The sequence below is a fragment of the Lepidochelys olivacea genome (assembly GCF_965140295.1).
Source record: "Lepidochelys olivacea isolate rLepOli2 genome assembly, chromosome: 16".
In the NCBI taxonomy this organism is placed as follows: domain Eukaryota; kingdom Metazoa; phylum Chordata; order Testudines; family Cheloniidae; genus Lepidochelys; species Lepidochelys olivacea.
The window spans coordinates 28,103,744-28,125,106 of NC_140426.1; the positions used below are offsets into that span (position 1 = coordinate 28,103,744).

At 43.8% G+C, this 21,363-nt stretch overlaps 1 protein-coding gene across 2 annotated transcripts in view; it reads left to right on the forward strand.

Moving 5' to 3' along the window:
* The window catches only part of RALGPS1 (Ral GEF with PH domain and SH3 binding motif 1), a 417,852-nt gene that overhangs the window by 387,061 nt on the left and 9,428 nt on the right, over positions 1-21,363 (forward strand). For both annotated transcript variants that reach the window (XM_084649908.1, XM_084649907.1), the window contains 4 exons: positions 4,850-4,976; positions 5,933-6,084; positions 10,341-10,392; positions 13,661-13,741. In XM_084649908.1, coding sequence (XP_084506034.1) covers positions 4,850-4,976; positions 5,933-6,084; positions 10,341-10,392; positions 13,661-13,741 — 412 coding nt within the window. The remainder of the gene's footprint in view (positions 1-4,849; positions 4,977-5,932; positions 6,085-10,340; positions 10,393-13,660; positions 13,742-21,363) is intronic.

Consider the following 21,363-nt stretch of genomic DNA (forward strand, 5'->3'; position numbering starts at 1 on the left):
TCATCTTCATTACAGAAGTTTTTTGTAGCAGGCAATAAAGCAGGGCCTGCAGTATTACTTTCACTGGATATTTCTAGTTGATCATCCTTAAATTATTTATGTAAATAATGGAATGTAACAGGGTCCACTAATGTTTGGAGAAAGCGTCTCCCAAAGCATTACTTCTAAATAATAAATAAGAGAAAAATTCATATTCAGACAGGGAATGCATACTATTGTTTGATAGTTAATTTACCTTATCTTGGCTTTGTAGCTTTAATTACATTGAGTCTGTACATTGTGAATGACTGCAGAAATTAATAACAGGACTTCTATGAATTTTATTTGGAAGTTTTCAATTTTTTTCTGCATGCAAATAGAATAAAATACCAGAAGGCACATCAATATGTGCATTGGATTCTCAGATGTTGCCTTTCTAGCCATGCTGTATAAAGGAAGAAACATGCCAATATGAGCCTGTGTCTTATAGTGTTCCAACCCTTATTAGTTACAACAAACACAAAAAGCAATAGTTTTTGGGTTTCATTTAAAATGAATCACTTCTACTGACCCGCCTCCCTCCATTAGAGACTATAAATAATCTACTAACAAGGTGTCAATCCCATGGTAAAAGAAGAGCAGGAATTTCCTGTAGGGAGACGAAACAGCATTTTCTGGGTTCTGTCTCTGCTCAGCATCCTGGACAGTTTGATAAAATATGCATTACTTTCTTTTAAGTTTGACTGAGTTTAGTGCTGGGAACTATTCATCCATCGAATAGTTACAGCACCGGCAGCAGCCATGCAAGCCTCCCCACCCTATCTTACCGCTCAGGATAACCTGTCTCCTGTTCATTCAGTAGTCTCACAACAGATACTACCATTAGGGAGATCAGTTGTGATATGGACTGGTTCATCAGGAACTGGAATTAGACAATAACCTCATTTCACAAGACTGATGAAATAGTAACGACTGTCAGTCACTACCAGATGGTCAGATTTGAACTGGTGCCCTAAGGTGAAAGGCCCCATATCCCCCTTCTGCTTTCACCCTCCCCCACAAGCCAGTTATTCTCTCAACATGAGCCTGATTGGAACAAATACTTTAGAGGTGAAAGGCTCCATAACCTATCCCCAATCTGAGTTATCCAGTCCTCTTGCATACATTAAGAGGGGTTTCACCATTTTTTTTAACCAGGTTTAGTTTTTAGTGTTTTGGTGTCTTAATATCTGCTCGATCTGAAAGCTCTTTTAGTCTCCTTAAAAGGAATTATAATTAGGGTTCCCTGTCTACTGCAGAAGTCACGGATTCTGTGACTTTTTGCAACCTCCGTGACTTCTGCAGTGGCCAGTGTGGCTGACTTCAGGGCCTCAGGTGCTGCTAATGTGGCCCCAGGGACAGCCACACCTGATGCTGCTGGAGCAGCTCTGCAGCCAGCCACTTGGGCAGCCCTGCAGCCAGCCACACTGGCTGCTGCTGGAGTAGCCACAGAGCCAGTTTTCCTAGCCTCTGCTCAGGCAGCCCCAGGGTGGCCGGAGCAGCCGCTGCTGGTGGTCCCCCGGTGGCCGGAGCAGCTGCTGCTCAGCGGACCCTGGGCAGCTGATGCTGTTGGCCCGGGCTGCCCCCCAGTGCACTCACGCCCAGCAGAACCCCGCCCCACAATTTAGTCCGGGGTATTTATAGTATAAGTCATGGACCGGTCATGGGGCCAAGAATTTTTGTTTATTGCCCATTACCTGTCCAAAAAATATCCATGACTAAATCATAGCCTTAATTATAATCATTGCAACTTTAAATCTTAATATTTTTGTTCAAGGGCTTCTATTTATTCACAATCTTGTGAATTGCACCCTCTGCTGCCTTAAGAGGGTACTATTTCCAAGAGTGTGACTCTACAGAAGAAACTCCTAATGAAATATATTTAATGTGATATGTAATTTCTTTCTCCTCATTTTGATTGGCATAGCACTTGAACCTATAAGTTATTTAAAACACTTATCTCAAGCACAATGTGGCTCTATTTGTGCACAACTTTGATCAACTTCACAGTGACTTATTTATGACTATTTCAGGACAGAATTTTCCCTTGCTGTTCATTTTCTGAGGGAAAGTTTTTGGGTTGTTTTTTTTTGTGCAGTGGATTGCTACAGATTTTAAGACATTTAATTGCTTTGAGCTAACTGACTTTTCACATTAGAAAACAAAGAAAAGTTACAAAGAACTTAGACCCTCAGAACTGTGGAGTTTTAGAAAATTTTTAATTATATTTTGAGATCCTATTGTATAGCAACTGTGTGTAAATGACTTTTTATCATGTGACTCGCATTGCTAAATTGGAAACTACACTATAGCAACAACTAAATCTTTTTTGGTCAGGAAACAAAATATCTAGATCTCCAGAATGGAAGTTGAATTCATCTTCATGTTAAACAGCTATGAATTGCAATGAACTATCATATTTGCACTTTGTAATAGAATGTATGCTGAGGGAGGGATTTCCTTGACCAAAGTTAAAACCCCTTATTTTATCTGCCAGAGGTTGAGTGAAATAGAAACTTTGGTTATACTTTGTGACAACTAACAGTGCTGATTTTAATCATTTCCGTCTTGTCCAGATCTTTTCAGAGGGTGGCCACCATTATTTCAAGGTTCCATTAAAAAAATGTACTGTTCCATTACATTTAGTTTGCTTACTCTGTGACCAGCAAGTTCTTTGTTATACATAGAAAGAATAGCTATGCCTGAAGAAGTCCTTTCCTTGTGGTCCTTTTCTTGGTAAAAATGTTTACTTACCTATTTGTACTGCTTCATCGTGTTTGTAAGCATCGGATTCTGTTCTTCCACGTATGTACTAAATTCTATAAATGCAGAGTATAACTGTTATTTCATCTTACCTGTACAGAAGCTCCAATTTGGTAAGTGTCATGTATTTTCATTCATGTGATAAAAAAGTTGTAGCAAGGACAAATGCAACAGAGAACACATTCAGATGAGCATTGGGAAAAAAGGTGAAAGACAAAAGCAAATAAATTCTCTCTTTGTGTGTACCCATCAAATGATGATGCAGTAAATGATACGTTTAAAGTGTTTATTTCCTCTCTTTTCGTTATAAGGACCAATGTCATCTCTCTCCTTCCACAATATTGGTTTGTCCCTATGCACTTTCTTTGTCCAACTAAAAAGTAGGATAAAAGGTGCTCCTGGGAAGCTGAACAGTTAGTTTTCCCATTGCTGACACTGAGAAGCCACTGTAATTTGCTCCTACTGATGGCACAGCTCATGGTAGCATCTTTGAGCCTACAATATGGAGAAATTACAGTGTAAATAATCTTTCACCAAGGTCTATCTGTTTCGCCTCAATAAGTAAAACTCCAGGCTGACGACTGGACAGTAAAAAGTCCTGGATCTATTTTATAATATCAACTCTTTTCCAGTTAGCAGCTCCCTCTTATTAATGGATGCACTGTTCTTTCTTGAGGAAGCAACTGCTCTTTGACTCACTGCGGTCTGTGCCATGAGCTCTCAGGCCAAAGCAGGAGAAACTGTTGTGGAACAAATTCTATGCCTGTCCTGTTCATGGTGTTTGGCCTGTGTGGCAGATGCCCAGCTGTTCCTGATATTAGCCTTTCTCCAAACCCAACTCTTACATTATGAAGTGGAATGTTCTTCTGCCTCAATTTAGGAACATTTTAAACCAAAGCTCCTCTATATGGGTGCTGATGGCACCTATCTATTTCCAGCACATATATGTCCAAACCAAAAAGATATCTCAGCTTTAAACTTGGGATGAGGAGAGGGGGACGTTTGGTCAGTTAGACATGGCTTTTCATATCACAAAATTTCCATCGCAGTTGGTCCCCTAGGGGCATTTTCAGCAGAGAGGCCACAGATGCTAAGCTCTTCTCAAACCCTCAAGAAGTGTTCTCTGTAGAATACTGGGGAAGCTTGCACTACTGCTGCCTGCGCTGTACCTGAACTGGGGACCATGTGAGCAGCCTCTTCCAAGGCCATCCCTCTGGAGTCTGTCACCAGTGGTAAAGTCACAACTAAACAGTTTAAAAGTGAAATAGAACTGTTTACTGTGAAACAAAGAACAGCCTCAAGTGCAGTAACCTACCTCCAAAGACATAAGAAATTGCTAACTGTGTTGTTCTCTGCTTCCTGGTCAAGATCATGCAAGCCTCTTGCAAACAGCATTCAGGAGGAGGGATGAGAGCAGCCTTGCATGGTGACTATGGACCCTGATAAAATCTGGGAAATGAGAAGGAGGATAATTTTCAGTGAGACTTTCCTAAATTCCCAAAGATCATAGATAATTGAGAAATAACACATCTGTCTGGCTGTAAGCTACGTGAAAAGTCCCCGCTTTCTCTCAGATATTCATGCTATGAGTCAATATGAGCAAACTGTTTACAGCTGGATGGGTTTCGAACCAAATTCAGAACATATGTTTTGTTAGACATGACTGCTTACCCTTGAAGCACAAACTGACTTTATGGCTGTGCAAGTTATGTGTTGGCAAATCCAACAGTTGTAAGTGGCCAAGACTTTTTGTGGGAGTCCATCATTAACAATATGTGCAGGAATGTTTTGAGGATGACTTCTATTTCCATTTTGCTTTAATTGGACGGATCCTTTATAAAAACAGATGGTGTAACCCAGTAGGCAAGAGACACTATTTCATAAATGCAGCTGCCTTTTGAGATCTGTAACAATTCAGTTTAAGTAGTGGCTGTTTAATCATCAGACCTTATTTCTGAAAATCTCTGCTGGATTTCTGAGCCCTCTCAAACACAGGAAATAACCAAAACCAGCCCCTGAAATTTCTGTTTTTTGCATCAGTTCAGCATTAATTTATTTCTACTTTTAGGTCCATCAGAGGTGTCAGCAACTGTGAGGTTCAGCAGGAGACCAACTTGTCCTGATGCCTCAGTGGCAGCCAGCCTCCCAACCCCTCCTGTACCAAGACACAGGAAGAGTAACAGCCTGGGAAACAAGTGGGTGCTCCACACTGTCTCAGCTTCTGTCAGTTCAAGCATCATTAGGGATTAATCCAGCAGTTGAAAGTTCTTAGATATTTCAGTCAGTTTTCCTCTTATGCCCCTCTCCCATTTCTAGTCCTATAGGAGTGATTCAGGCATTAGTTTGTGTGCTTCAGGATTTTCCAGAAAGATGTCTTAACACTTTTCTGTTTTGACTGAAACCATGCTTCCTGCTAGTGCCAGGAATAGTTGGCAATACTCACTTCAGACATTCACACAAATCAAAGTGGATAGTATAAGAATGGCACTGATGTGCATAACAGATTTTTAACATCTCAGTGATCCATCCAAGGAACGTTACAATCTCCTTGGCACGCACTATTGTTCTGAAAAGTTGTGGCCTTTCTGTACTGTATTAGCTGAATTGTATGGGTTAGAGAGAGACTCCCTCTTCACCATTTATTGAGGAAAACTCAGATCAGTGACAGCATCTCCTTTCTACATCTACCCAGTTTTACAAGAGGATGGACTGTGGCAGAGAGCTCATGTGACTTGTCCAGTATCACACAGTGTCTGTTGATAAGGTTAACTGAGGATCATTCAGCAGTGAATTATCTGTGTAGTATGCAGTCTCCTATCTATGCTTCTTACCACTAGATTACACAGCCTCTATACAGTGAGGAGTCAGAGCAAATAAATTAAAAGTAATAAATTCCCATCTGCACAAATACAACAATTGTTAACTATACACACTACTAAATCCAAAGCCTGATTAGGTTTAAATGCAGCATATGTATGAGCAGTAGGAAAATGTGAGAAGTCCCATTTAACTGCTTGCCATTAAAAAACTTATTGACAGTTATGATCATTGTATGGTGAGGCAAAGGCTGAGTGGGAAAAAAACAGGGATGAATGGATGTTATCAGATTACATAAGAGCTTTTGAATTTTTTTTCTTTCCCAACTTTCCAGTATGATGTGTCAGTTCAGTGTAGTTGAAAGTAAAAGTGCAACGTTTCCAACAGAGAAGCCACGCCACCTGCTGGATGACAGTGTCCTAGAATCCCACAGTCCTGTCAGAAACCACACTCTAAACTCAATTTTCACCAATGGAATTTCCATAGGTAAGAACTCTATGGCTCGCTGAATTCTCTGCTTGTCTGTCTCTGCTGCTTGGAAATATGCAATGGCACCTATAACTACAGAAGCAGAAAGATTGTTTAGCTTCTAAACAAACAAAGACTGGTCACTTTTTTGGGAGGAAGTACATTGGAACCACCTCTCAGCTGCCCCGAGGCCTTGTGAACCCACTCAGTTTTTGTGCAGCTTAGCTCAACTCATCCACACAGATTTATTCTCCCCCCGCTAGAGATTGTCTTGCTAGAACAAGATAGAAAGGGTCTGGGGGAAGTTCTGCCAATGTCCATGCTGTACATAAATGGGATGTCAAACCAGCACTTTTTACCACCAAATAGCTCCCTAATGAAATGAGAATAAGTGTAAGAGCTATTTTTGCACAAGACCCATGTTTTTAACCTGTATTAGTGTAAAGTGAGGTTGGCCTGGGGTTTGTCCTATAATGAAGGCATTGCCAGGAGCAGATAGGAAGCAGAGTAACCTGAGCAAACCACAGTAAAAAGAAAGAAGAGCATTAGTGCACTATGCTTTTAAGAAGAAAAGGAGGACTTGTGGCACCTTAGAGACTAACCCATTTATTTGAGCGTGAGCTACAGAGCTCACGAAACCTTATGCTCAAATAAATGGGTTAGTCTCTAAGGTGCTACAAGTCCTCCTTTTCTTTTTGCGAATACAGACTAACACGGCTGTTACTCTGAAACCTGTCATTATGCTTTTAAGGATAGGAACTGTTTAAAGAAGCTTACTGTCAATAATTAGAGCCATAAAACCTTTTCTAGTCTTTTACTGGTTTACTGTAGCTCAAGTCTATATGGAAGAAAATCAAAACAACTTATTCAAGATAGGAAAAATTGAGGTTTTCAATCTTTGCAGTTATGAGGAAATTAATCTGAAACAAATGTCCATTCTAAAGACAGGATTGTGCAATAGGGTCATTTAAGCTACTCACGTGATCCTTCTGACCTTTGTCCCAGTTCTGGTTTGTTGTAAAAGAAAGCTGAAACAAAAAAGATTAACTGTGTCATTCACTGGTGTATTCCTCATGAAAATGTCACTGTTGTGCTGCTTGCAAAAGCAAATTGGCCTTAAAGTTAAGGCTGATAGTTTCCTTCCCAGACTAACATGCCAAGATGCCTTGTGATTAAATCAAATAGGAAATCTACATTGTTTCAGCCAGAGGCTGAATCATCAAAATTAAATTTACCTTACTCTTGCTGTCTTACTAGCAACTGCTAGCACATCACATAGCAATACTCCTGAGGGCATTCTGCACCAAAACAATTAAAAATTCTGTGCACAATATTTTAAAATTCTGCAAAATTCTACAAGTTTTATTTGTCACTAAATAAATGCAGAGGCTCCAGCATGACAGTGGGGAGCACAGGCCACTAGGTGCACAGAGGAGGAAGATCACCCTACGGCCCCCCCACACCCAGGACACAGACTCAGCGGTGAGGCTGCACCCAACCCTGACACAGCACAAGGCCTGGGCCTGTCCCAAAAACACCCTGGGGCCCTGCCCCTCTGTGCCAGGCACACCAGGTGTGGGCAGGCTTAACCAGTCAAGATCCAAGTGTGGGGGGCTCAGTGTGGTGGGATCCAGGTGTGGGGTGAGAGGATTTTGTGTGGGACAATCTGGGTGCAGGCAGCTCAGTGTGGGGTCTAGGTGTGGGGAGATCTGGATGCACAGGGGCTTGTTGTGGGGTTCCAGGTACAGGGGCAATGGGACTCTGCAGGGGTTTCCAGGTGAAGGTTGTTGGGGCTCAGCAGAGGGGTCTGGGTGTGGGGGGCTCAGTGGGGGAGTCTGGGTGCTGAGGGAGTGGGCTTGATGGGGTGGGGTCTGGTGCAGCTAGTTTGTGGTCAGTGGTGTGGGGGTCTAGATGTGGGGGCTCAGGGTGGTGCAGGGGGTGCTGCATCAGGGTGGGGGTTTGAGTGCACTCAGTGGGAGGCGGTCTGGGTGAAGGGGTGGGGGTCTGGAGGTGGGGGGGTCTGGCTGCAGGAGGGCTCCAGATGCAAGGGTTAAGGTTCAGTGGGGTGGGGTTCAGATATGGAGGGATAGGGGGGTTCTGGATATACTGGGTGAGGCTTGCAGGGGTATCTGGGTATGGGAGGTCCAGATGTACAGAGGTTGGGTGGATGTGGGAGCAGCTCCCCGTACAGTGACCCCTCCTGCCACAGCTGAGGAGTGATGGGGGTAGGCAGCAGGGGAGGATGCTGAGCTTTCTGCAGCTGGGGGAGGTTTCTGGGGGTGGGTCTGACACAGCCCCAGCCACTCTTTGCAGGGGAAGAGGAAGGTCCCATCCTCTCCTGCCTCCAGCCCAGCCAGGACTAGCAGCTGATCCTGGCTCAGGGTAGGAGCCACTGGCTGGGGTGTCCCTAGCCCCATGGTGATTGATCTCTCTGCCGGCTGCTCTGGGTGCCTGAAATGTTGTACCTGCGCTGCTAGGGAGTGGTGTGTGACTGCTCTTGCAGCTTCCTTTGCTTCCCTGTCAGAAAGTCATTTTTCTGTGGGGAAGCAAAGAAATCTGCGGGGGACATGAGTTCTGCACACGCACAGTAGTGCAGAATTCCCCCAGGAGTAACATAGGGCAAGTAACTCTGGTCTGTGTGAGACATCAACTACTTCATTAGGATTCTACAGAAGAAGGATGCTGGTGGCAGCAGGGTGTTATGGTCATAAAAGCATGACTGTGGGCTTATCTACACTGCATTAGTCCACTCCAGAAGGGTGTAAATTCTACTGCGCACTAGTGTGTCACAAACTAACTGGCCCATGAGGACCTTGCTGGCATGCAGTAAAAGTTCTCTAGTGCATGTTAATGTAGTCATGTTTCAAACAGTACTAAGAATCTGCACGGTAGTCAACAGAAAGTCAGTATCACAACCAGGCTTGAGTAGTCAGACCTAGTGGTCATAGCCGGAGTCAAGCCTAAAGCTGGAACCATAATCAGGAATCAAGCCAGAGATTGGAGCAGGAATCAGGAGTCAAGCTAGGGGTTGGAGCCAGAATAAGAGGTCGGACCAGGAATCTGAGTCAGAGTTGCAAATCGAGTCAGGAGTCTTGAGCCAGGGGTCAGAGCCAGGGCTAGAGTCAGATGCCAGGGGCAGGGATCAGGAACAGGACAATGAAGCAGGATCCAGGGACAAGTCAGAAAAGCAGGGCTTAGTAGTCAGGTGAGAAGGCAGGGTCTGATGTAGCAGCCAACCAGGAATTCACCCTGTTGCAGAGTCCACTTCTTGGGCCTCCTTTTGGTTTAAATAGTGCAGCTGAATCAATCAGTGAGCATGAGCCTGCCAGTCAGGACACCCGTGGGTGGTACCTCTGATGGGACCAGGGTTCCATTAGTCTCTCAGCCCCTAGCTACAAGCAGGGTACCAGGTGGCAGCCAGAATGCAAAGGCTGTCTGGGGAACTGCAGACCTAAGACCTGTGGATCCCACAGGCACTTCCTTATGTGATTTAGCCTATCCCTATAGTAGAAAGGAGATGGACAGGCTAGAAGTACTTTTGACCAAGAAGAACGTGGGATTTTCACTAAACTTCTGGATTCCTCTTAACCAAGAGGTAAATGCAGGATTGAGAGAGAGCCCACTCTGCTTTATACTCAGCATTAGCAGATCAGTCATTGACAGATTACAGCAAAATCTGTTTCTGCACAGCTGAGGCTACATTTCAGTCAGATGGCTATGCCAGGGTCAATGATAAGGTATGAGTGACATGAAGTGGACAGGGACCATTGATGTAAATGGCATCAAGCTAATATCACATGGCTCCAAACAGTGACACAGGACTAATGTGTTCTCCACGTTACAAATTCTGTTGCTTGATAAAAAGACAGTGACTGTCATCTCTAATAGCTTTATTTTAATTTTAAAATATTGGGGTAGAAATAATCCAAGGTCACTCTACAGACCTGACTTTATTCTGTCTTCCTGCAGTATTGAAGTTCTGTAGGAATAGCAGCAGCATGAAATTAAAACAAAAGGACACATTTAAACGATGTATATTTAAAATTACAGCAGCAGCAACCACCCATTCAGCAGAACTACACAGTGACAGGAAGGAGCATGTAATCTATTTCTGAAGTCAGATTTTATCCTGATCTCTAAAGATTGGAACTTTCAGACCTAGCTTCAGTGATCAGTTTCCATAGTACTGTGTCAAAATTCTCCTAGTGATTCCAGGTTCTTGCCATTTTAATTTTCCTTGAGCTTTTCACTTATCTATATTCTTCCTTTTCTAGGAAGTAGTGAAAGTTCAGAATTTAGTGAGGAGCTGTCTTCAGGGCTTGAAAGGTGAGTTATAACTCAGTGTCTTCATTTTCCTCACTCAATACCACATAAAATAACTAAGGGGCTAATTGTTTTTAGGGGCTAAGAAACTGTTACAATTGCCAAAATAGGGATATTCCAGTAACAGGAAAAATTCTGAATCAGGAGATCCTTCTCAAATCATTGGTAACTAATTCTTAGGAAGAGAAATGACAAACATTTTGAAGAAATGCATCATAAAAATATGTATTTTGGATTTCATAGAATCATAGAATATCAGGTTTGGAAGGGACCTCAGGAGGTTATCTAGTCCAACACCCTGCTCAAAGCGGGACCGATCCCCAATTAAATCATCCCAGCCAGGGCTTTGTCAAGCCTGACCTTAAAAACTTCTAAGGAAGGAGATTCTACCACCTCCCTAGGTAACTCATTCCAGTGCTTCACCACCCTCGTAGTGAAAAAGTTTTTCCTAATATCCAACCTAAATCTCCCCCATTGCAACTTGAGACCATTACTCCTTGTTCTGTCATAGGCAACCACTGAGAACAGTCTAGAGCCATCCTCTTTGGAACCCCCCTTCAGTGGCAGAATCTGAACTTATAATTATAATTGTAATTTGATTACTATGTTGTTATCAAACTTAGGTTTGTGTGGACCATGCTGTTGAAGGGTCTTTAATTTAGCAGAGAAAAGCAGAAGGAGATCCAATGGCTGGAAGGTGAAGCTAGGCAAATTCAAACTGGAAAAAGTGCAAATTTTTGACACTGTGAGGGCAATTAATCATTGGAACAACTTAGTTGATGCATATGGGGGCTTCTCCATTACCTGGAGTCTTTAAATCAGGTTTGAATATCATTTTAAAACACTATGCTCTAACAGAAGGAGATGTTATTGGACTTGTTGCAGGAACCATTTGGTGAAATTCTCTAGTCTGTGTGATATGGGAGGTAAAACTAGATGGTCACAGTGGTCTCTTCTAACTTTCACAAAAAAAGAAAAGGAGGACTTGTGGCAGCTTAGAGACTAACCAATTTATTTTTTGCGAATACAGACTAACACGGCTGTTCTTCTAACTTTGAAATCTGTGAAATCTATAGCTTTAGGCAAACTGCCCAACTGACCAAAATACAGTACATTGAATTATCTGAATAGTGTAAATCCATAAAAAGGCTTTTCACAACCCTCATCACACATTCCAATTCTGAGGTCTCATTCTTATGATTCCTTTTGATCATGATGAGGATGGGAAATGTTACAAATGGAGCTCATGCTGGCTGTATGTGTTACTAATGTGTAAACTGATTAATCAGAAACTCTGCTTTATTCTTTTCCTCTTCTGCCCTCCCACTCCACTTCATGTGAACTATCTGAATAAAACAGTGTTTCAGGAAGGAGCAGCAGAGCATCTGCTTTGTCCTCATATCTTTGGGGGTCAATGGAGAGATTGCTTATAGTTTGCAGGACTTGCTGGATTAAAAGCTTTAAAAATAGTATTATCAATAAACTTTACCATAAATAAAAAGAGACTAGTGCCAAATTCTATATGTTTATGTGCCAGGCCAAATAATGCCAGAGTGTGTACAGGTTCCTGAATCCCCATGTCTAAACAATGCTCCAATAAATCCAATGCAACTAAATATGTATAATACTAAGACCACATCAGTTTTCAGAAGTATAAAAAGCTATGTTTAAGGCACCCACTCAGATTCCCACATCAGACTGGTTTTGTGACTCTAGATGGCAGGCAGTTGCTGAGGAATTTGGACCTTAGTATGTGAGCTTTTCTGTAAACTACTGATGAAACCTATACCTGTATATTTTTATACTGAAAAGGGATATTTACTCTTATTTGCTGTCAGAGGGAATTATTTTCTGTAGAGTTACATGTGCTTCTGTTTACAGCATGACTCCTTTCTGTGGGGAAATAAATCTAAGGTGAATCCATATGTCTGAGAAAACCTGCTTTACAATCCAAACATTGGTTTATTTTAAATCTTAAACATGTTGAATCGTCAGCTTGATACTCCAGGCCCTGATTATTCGGCACCTCACACAGCGGTATCCCTTTTGAACTTGTATTGGTACAAACATAGATTAAACAGTGGGGTCAGGGCAGGTACGGTAGCTTTTGTTTTTTTTCCAGGGTATGCATCAGCAATCCACATACAATGCAGTGCATGATCTGTTAAAGACCATTCATTATAGCCACAAACACCCACGGACTAAGTTTAGAACTGCTATACTTTATCACGTCAGTCCTTATAGGACTAAAGCTTCCTAAATACACATTAAAAATAGAGCATACACTTAATTCCTTTCCTTGATAATAGACTTAAGGATGTGCTATCTCTATCTCAATAAGAAACAAAAATCTAGGGAAAACACATCAGATAGTTAACAGAAGATAGGGAAACCACTTGCCAAACGGCCCCTTCCGGGCTACAGCTACTTGGTTGTGCCATACTTAAAGGGTCAGTTGCAGAAAGGCATGCAGGGAATAAAAATCCTGTAAGAGGGCAACCCTGCTCTGGGAAGAATTAGTAGAGCCCTGGAAGTCACTTAGGAAAATGTCCTGTGATAGGAACTGCTTTGGTGTTGTGCCTGTTATCAGCATATCATATGTATATCATTGAAATAATGAAACCCATTATATAGCATTTATGGGCAAATCCTAAGTTCAGGGCCCAATGGGGAGAAAATGGCATTTCAAAAAACCCTAATTTGTTATTCTTTTTGCAATATCTTTATAACTGTTTTGTTTATTTTGTTTGTTTCCTGAATTCCTCATGTCAGTTTTCGTATTATGGCAAGAATATGAATCCAAAGGTCAAATTCCTAAATAATCTATTCCCAAAATGAACACTCAGAATAATCCTTCCTTGTTAGAGATAAAAGTGGAGAGTAAATCCAAGTAAAAGGAAATATTTCATTCTGAGCTATGGAAAACAGATTCACAAACACATAGATTGTGAATTATTTTTTACCAGCAAATGCAAGCTGTGTGTGCAGTGTTCAACCTCAACCTGGATCTTTCCCTATGTTTGTTCATTCACAAAGATTAGTATTCCATAAAAACATTTTGCACTTCTTACAGATGTCGAAAATACTTGTTTTTATTACAAACGTGAAAATTAAATCTTTTCCATTTCTGAGTAAATACAGATGCCTTGTAGTCTTACTTAGAGATTAGTATCATATGTCTCTCTTACTTTATTCCTTATATGTTTTGAATGGATGTTCACCATAGCATTTATGGTATTAGAAAAGAACTCATGTTTAAATTTACAAACAGGGGTCGGCTGTATGCCACGCTGGGGCCTAACTGGCGAGTACCAATTCGGAATTCTCCCAGAAGTCGAAGCTGTGTCTACAGGTACAATTAGGTGGTGGGTCTGTTTCTCTCCGCATGCAGTGATGAATTCTCATTTGAGACTCTATATTTTCCTTAAGTAAACCAAATGCATCTTGTCTCCAGAAGTATCACTGGGTGAACAAACTAACTCATTGGGATTCTTTTTTCCTTCCATTTCTGCACAAAACGACCCCTGAGCTAATATAAGCTGTATGGGCTTAGCCAGAGGAGAGAAGAATATTTCGATAGAGATTCAACCAGTAAATACATCTGGCTTCCAAGCTTCAGAAGCTGATTGGTGTGGGCTTCTATGACATTGCATAAGCATGTTTGTCATGAAAGCTGGATGTTTTCTTGCTTAATTTGGGGGTTTAAATATATTAACTATGCAAAGAAAGTTTAAAGGATGGCTTCCTGTTCGTTCTGTATAATTTATTTCCTGAATTAAACTAGAAATACTCTTCATATATTGTCTGTTTAAGTCAGATAGAATATAGTGCATTGTACTGATTTTTGTACAACAAAGTCGTGTTAGCTTAGGCCATCAGTAAACTATATGGAACATCTGCAAAGCAGCATCAACATACCCTCCCACAAATCTTATTCACCAGTATACCTCACAAGCATCATACAATGTGGTAGGTAAGACTGGATTCCTGTCCAGTCTATGGAACTGCTAAGCAACTTTCTCCAGTTCCAGTGCACTGGGCGTACACACACCTAAGTGGAATGCACAGCTGCATCTACTTGCACAAGAAACAGGTAAAATAATAGAAATAACAAAAAGATGAAATTTATTACTTCAGTGGAAGTAGGATCAAGCCCTAGACTTTTCAGGAAGCCAAATCATAGAATATCAGGATTGGAAGGGACCTAGGGGGTCATCTAGTCCAACCTCCTGCTCAAAGCAGGACCGATCCCCAATTAAGCCTGACCTTAAAAACTTCTAAGGAAGGAGATTCCACCACCTCCCGAGGTAACGCATTCCAGGGTTTCACCACCCACCTAGTGAAAAAGTTTTTCCTAATATCCAACCTAAACCTCCCCCACTGCAACTTGAGACCATTACTCCTTGTTCTGTCATCTGCTACCACTGAAAATAGTCTAGATCCATCCTCTTTGGAACCACCTTTCAGGTAGTTGAAAGCAGCTATCAAATCCCCCCTCATTCTTCTCTTCTGTAGACTAAACAATCCCAGTTTCCTCAGCCTCTCCTCATAAGTCATGTGTTCCAGTCCCCTAATCATTATTGTTGCCCTCTGCTGGACTCTCTCCAATTTTTCCACATCCTTCTTGTAGTGTGGGGCCCAAAACTGGACACAGTACTCCAGATGAGGCCTCACCAATGTCGAATAGAGGGGAGCGATCACGTCCCTCGATCTTCTGGCAATGCCCGTACTTATACATCCCAAAATGCCATTGGCCTTCTTGGCAACAAGGGCACACTGTTGACTCATATCTAGCTTCTCGTCCACTGTAACCCCTAGGTCCTTTTCTGCAGAACTGCTGCCTAGCCATTCGGTCCCTAGTCTGTAGCGGTGCATGGGATTCTTCCGTCCCAAGTGCAGGACTCTGCACTTGTCCTTGTTGAACCTCATCAGATTTCTTTTGGCCCAATCCTCCAATTTGTCTAGGTCCCTCTGTATCCTATCCCTACCCTCCAGCATATCTACCACTCCTCCCAGTTTTGTGTCGTCTGCAAACTTGCTGAGGGTACAATCCACACCATCCTCCAGATCATTTCTGAAGATACTGAACAAAACCGGCCCCAGGACCGACCCCTGGGGCACTCCACTTGATACTGGCTGCCAACTAGACATGGAGCCATTGATTACTACCCGTTGAGCCCGACAATCTAGCCAACTTTCCAGCCACCTTATAGTGCATTCATCCAGCCCATACTTCTTTAACTTGCTGGCAAGAATACTGTGGGAGACCGTGTCAAAAGGTTTGCTAAAGTCAAGGAACAACATGTCCACTGCTTTCCCTTCATCCACAGAACCAGTTATCTTGTCATAGAAGGCAATTAGATTAGTCAGGCATGACTTGCCTTTGATGAATCCATGCTGACTGTTCCTGATCACTTTCCTCTCCTCTAAGTGTTTCAGAATTGATTCCTTGGGGACCTCCTCCACGATTTTTCCGGGGACTGAGGTGAGGCTGACTGGTCTGTAGTTCCCAGGATCCTCCTTCTTCCCTTTTTTAAAGATGGGGACTACATTAGCCTTTTTCCAGTCGTCCGGGACTTCCCCCGATCGCCATGAGTTTTCAAAGATAATGGCCAATGGCTCTGCAATCACATCCGCCAACTCCTTTAGCACTCTCGGATGCAACGCATCCGGCCCCAAGGACTTGTGCACGTCCAGCTTTTCTAAATAGTACCGAATCACTTCTTTCTCCACAGAGGGCTGGTCACCTCCTCCCCATGCTGTGCTGCCCAGTGCAGTAGTCTGGGAGCTGACCTTGTTCGTGAAGACAGAGGCAAAAAAAGCATTGAGTACATTAGCTTTTTCCACATCCTCTGTCACTAGGTTGCCTCCCTCATTCAGTAAGGGGCCCACACTTTCCTTGACTTTCTTCTTGTTGCCAACATACCTGAAGAAACCCTTCTTGTTACTCTTAACATTTCTTGCTAGCTGCAACTCCAGATGTGATTTGGCCTTCCTGATTTCACTCCTGCATGCCCAAGCAATATTTTTATACTCATCCCTGGTCATTTGTCCAATCTTCCACTTCTTGTAAGCTTCTTTTTTGTGTTTAAGATCAGCAAGGATTTCACTGTTAAGCCAAGCTGGTCGCCTGCCATATTTACTATTCTTTCTACACATTGGGATGGTTTGTCCCTGTAACCTCAATAAGGATTCTTTAAAATGCAGCCAGCTTCCCTGGACTCCTTTCCCCCTCATGTTATTCTCCCAGGGGATCTTGCGCATCAGTTCCCTGAGGGAGTCAAAGTTTGCTTTTCTGAAGTCCAGGGTCCGTATTCTGCTGCTTTCCTTTTCTCCTTGTGTCAGGATCCTGAACTCGACCATTTCATGGTCACTGCCTCCCAGGTTCCCATCCACTTTTGCTTCCCCTACTAATTCTTCCCAGTTTGTGAGCAGCAGGTCAAGAAGAGCTCTGTCCCTAGTTGGTTCCTCCAGCACTTGCACCAGGAAATTGTCCCCTACATTTTCCAAAAACTTCCTGGATTGCCTGTGCACCACTGTATTGCTCTCCCAGCAGATATCAGGGTGATTGAAGTCTCCCATGAGAACCAGGACGTGCGATCTAGTAGCTTCTGCGAGTTGCCGGAAGAAAGCCTCATCCACCTCATCCCCCTGGTCCAATGGTCTATAACAGACTCCCATCACTACATTACCCTTGGTGCTCACACTTCTAAACTTAATCCAGGGACTCTCAGGTTTTTCTGCAGTTTCATACTTGAGCTCTGAGCAGTCATACTGCTCCCTTACATACAGTGCAACTCCCCAACCTTTTCTGCCCTGCCTGTCCTTCCAGAACAGCTTATATACGTCCATGACAGTACTCCAGTCATGTGAGTTATCCCACCAAGTCTCTGTTATTCCAATAACATCATAATTCCTTGACTTTGCCAGGACTTCCAGTTCTCCCTGCTTGTTTCCCAGGCTTTGTGCATTTGTGTATAGGCACTTGAGATAACCCGCTGATCACCCCTCTTTCTCAGTATGAGGCAGGAGCCCTCCCCTCTCACACGCTCCTGCTCGTGCTTCCTCCCGGTATCCCACTTCCCCACTTACTTCAGGGCTTTGGTCTCCTTCCCCCAGTGAACCTAGTTTAAAGCCCTCCTCACTAGGCTAGCCAGCTTGCTCGCGAAGCTGCTCTTCCCTCTATTTGTTAGGTGGAGCCTGTCTCTGCCTAGCACTCCTCCTTCTTGGAACACCATCCCATGGTCAAAGAATCCAAAGCCTTCTCTCCAACACCACCTGCGTAGCCATTCGTTGACTTCCACGATTCGAAGATCTCTACCGAGGCCTTTTCCTTCCACGGGGAGGATGGACGAGAAGACCACTTGCGTCTCAAACTCCTTTATCCTTTTTCCCAGAGCCACGTAGTCTGCAGTGATCTGCTCAAGGTCATTCTTGGCAGTATCATTGGTGCCCATGTGGAGAAGCAGGAAGGAGTCGCGATCCGAGGGCTTGATGAGTCTCGGCAGTCTCTCCGTCACATCGCGAATCTTAGCTCCTGGCAAGCAGCAGACTTCTCGGTTTTCCTGGTCGGGGCGGCAGATAGATGACTCAGTCCCCCTGAGGAGAGAGTCCCCGACCACCACCACCCGCCTCCTTCTCTTGGGAGCGGTGGTCATGGAACCCCCAACCCTAGGACAGTGCATCTCATGCCTTCCAACTGGCGGAGTCTCCTTCTGCTCCCTTCCCTCAGACGTATCATCTGGTCCACCCTCCGCATTAGTACCTCTGGAGAGAACACGAAAACGGTTACTTACCTGTATCTGCGTTGCTGGTACATGGACGTTCCCCTTTCTTCTTCTGGAGGTCACATGATGCCAAATTTCTTCACCAGCCCCCTGTCCCTGCTGTGCAGCCTGCTGTGAATCTTCAGAACTTTGTGCCCGTAGAAGCATATCCTGACATCTGTCCAGGAAATCTTCAGTTTCTCTTATGCAACGCAGGGTCGATACCTGTTTCTCCAGACCTTGAACCTTCTCTTCCAATATGGAGACCAGCTTGCACTTTGTACAGACAAAGTCGCTTCTGTCCTGTGGAAGAAAGACAAACATGGCACATCCAGTGCAGGTCACAACAGCTGAACACCCCCCCATCCATATTACCTTCCTTCTACGAACTTCCTCAGGAGATGCAGTAACGACTCAGAGTAGCCGGCAAGATGTAAGCCTCAGTGGGCTCTCCCCAGGCGAACTCCCAGGCAAACTCCTGCTGTTAGCTGCTCTGCTGTTCACCGCGGCTCAGCTGGTTCCCCGCCGCTCAGCTGGTTCGCTGCCGACTGGCTTTTGATACAGTCAGGCTCACTTGAAACAAAGCACTCCCAATTCCCGCCCTTTTCAACCAACCAATCAAACACACGGTCAAACTGTCCTCACAACAAACACTCAGATACAACATTCAGATCCTCACAACAAACACACACTCAGATACTCACCAACACAGATCCCGGGCAAACTCCTGCTGTTAGCTGCTCTGCTGTTCGCCGCCGCTCAGCTGGTTCGCTGCTGACTTATAGGCGAAGGAGAGACAAAATACAGATTTGCTCAAAGTTGTAGCCATGAGAATCATCGATTACATGTGAACCTCACCTGTACTCAAAGTTTTAACATGAAACTCCCTAAGTTTGGCTGAAAAGTTCCCTGATAGCAGGAAATGGAATTGTTGATATAATATGTAAATCTGACTACAGCCACCTGAGCTGGACTAGTAAAATCTTGACAACCCTCTGTAACTGCAGGCAGGTAGCAGAGGGGATTGTGTTGATCCTGTGGCTCAAGATTAAAATACAAAATGAGGAAAGTGGTGATGACCTGTTTTAGAAATGCCCCGAGCGATCTCAGGATCACCATCTCTTAACTGCCCCAAGGCATAACCCATGGCATACAGTGTTTTAATGCTTAAATACAGGCAGAAATGATCTCTGATTGCCATTACAGAGACCACTGGAGACAACTATTAATATAGCTGCTTTTAGAAAATATGTTGGGGCTTGTACACGTATGTTTGAGGTATCTGCTTCTGAAAACCACAGACTAATTAATAGGAGTCAGAGGTATAAAAGAACTAATAAATCACTTCTAGTCCATCCCCCAAGGAGTAGGGAAGGACTGTTCACTACAGTACATCTTCTCATAATTTCTTTCTATCATTCCATTACAATGGTATATGAGTGCTTTGGCCAGTCTTGCTTTATTGGGGGCTTCCCCCACTTCCTTTCAGAAACTCTCAGATACTACAGTGATGGGGGGGCAGGTTTTTTTGTCATACCTAAAGAAGAGAGAGTTCTGGTGTCAAGCCAGTCCTCTTGCCAAGAAGACTTTGCATTCTAAATTTTCCTTTTCTTTCTTTTATTCCATTACTTCTAGTTATACCCACTTATATCTCCTAAATAATTCCTGCTTTTGAAAATACATTCCCTGCATTGGCCAGGGTCTGAACTAGATTGCTGCTGGGGGGTTATCACTTCTGATTTCTTGGATTCTTTGATGCTGTAATGCACGTTGTTCAGTTGACTTTATGAGGCATTATCAGGTACATTTTCTTTCTTTGTGAAAATACACTTAATGTATGTGTGTTTCTTGGAACACTTGTTTGTTTGTCCCACACAAGACAGCTTAATTTTTCCAAATAAGCATTGAGCCTCTCAGATCATTCAATTGGTGAAACATTCTTAGAAGCTTTATAATAGAAATAAAAGATAGCCCTTGATGAGGATAGGGCCCTAGTCACAGAGGAGGAAAGGATGTTAAATGAGAACAGCAACTAGACTCTTCCCCAGGGGTGTGCAAACTAAGGCCCAGGGGCCGCATCCGGCCCTTCAGACGTTTTAATCTGGCCCTCGAGCTCCTGCCAAGGAGAATGGTCAAGGGCTTGCCCCACTCCGCGTGTGCCGTGACTCATACAGCTCCTGGAAGCAGCAACATATCCCCCCTCTGGCTCCTATGCGTAGGGGAAGCCAGGGAGCTCTGCACGCTGCCCCTGCCCCAAGCGCCGCTCCCGCAGCTCCCATTGGCCAAGAACCATAGCCGATGAGAGCTGCAGGGGCAGCACCTGTGGACGGGGCAGCACACAGAGCCGCCTGGCTGCGCCTCCGTGTAGGAGCTGCAGTGGGGACATGCCGTTGCTTCTGGGAGCTGCTTGAGGTAAGCACCGCCTGGAGCCTGTACCCCAACCCCCGTCCCAGCCCTGATCCCCCTCCCACCCTCCTGCACCCCAGAGCCTGCACTGCCAGCTGGAGCCCTCACCCGCAACCCACACCCCAACCCCCAGCCTGGACCCCCCTCCCCCACCCTGAATTCCTCATTTCTGGCTCCACCCCAGAGCCCTCACCCCCTTCCACACCCCAACCCCCAATTTTGTGAGCATTCATGGCCCGCCATACAATTTCCATACCCAGATGTGGCCCTCAGGCCAAAAAGTTTACCAGCCTCCCCCCCCAACCCCCCTAACCTCATTGCTCCAGTTCCTGCACCATTATATCACCCCATTGAGAGGAAATAGAAGGCTGCTAAAAAAGGAAATCTGTGCAGAAATGAGATCCTTTCTGATCAATTTTGCATTTCCCTGTTTTGAGTACAAATTTTAACAAAGCAACACAAAGAAATCAATTACTTTACCTGCAACACCAGAGAAATATCTGTAAATATCCAGCAGAAAGTTTCCATGTACTTTAGATTTCTTTCTATGTAAATGTATTTGATATATTTAAATTAAACATAGAACAGAAAACCACCTATCCCATAGGCACCCTGAAAAATTATTAAGAACACAATCCAGAATATTTTTTAAAAAAAAAAAAGGCAAAACAGCAGCTGATCTCTGGCTTGCATCCGCAAAGTCAGCATGACTCTGTGTAACCACAAGTAGTTCACTTGGACCAAGGCCAGAGTCCTGTGTAGGTGCTACTTATAGATGTATTGTTTTCATCAATATGTATTT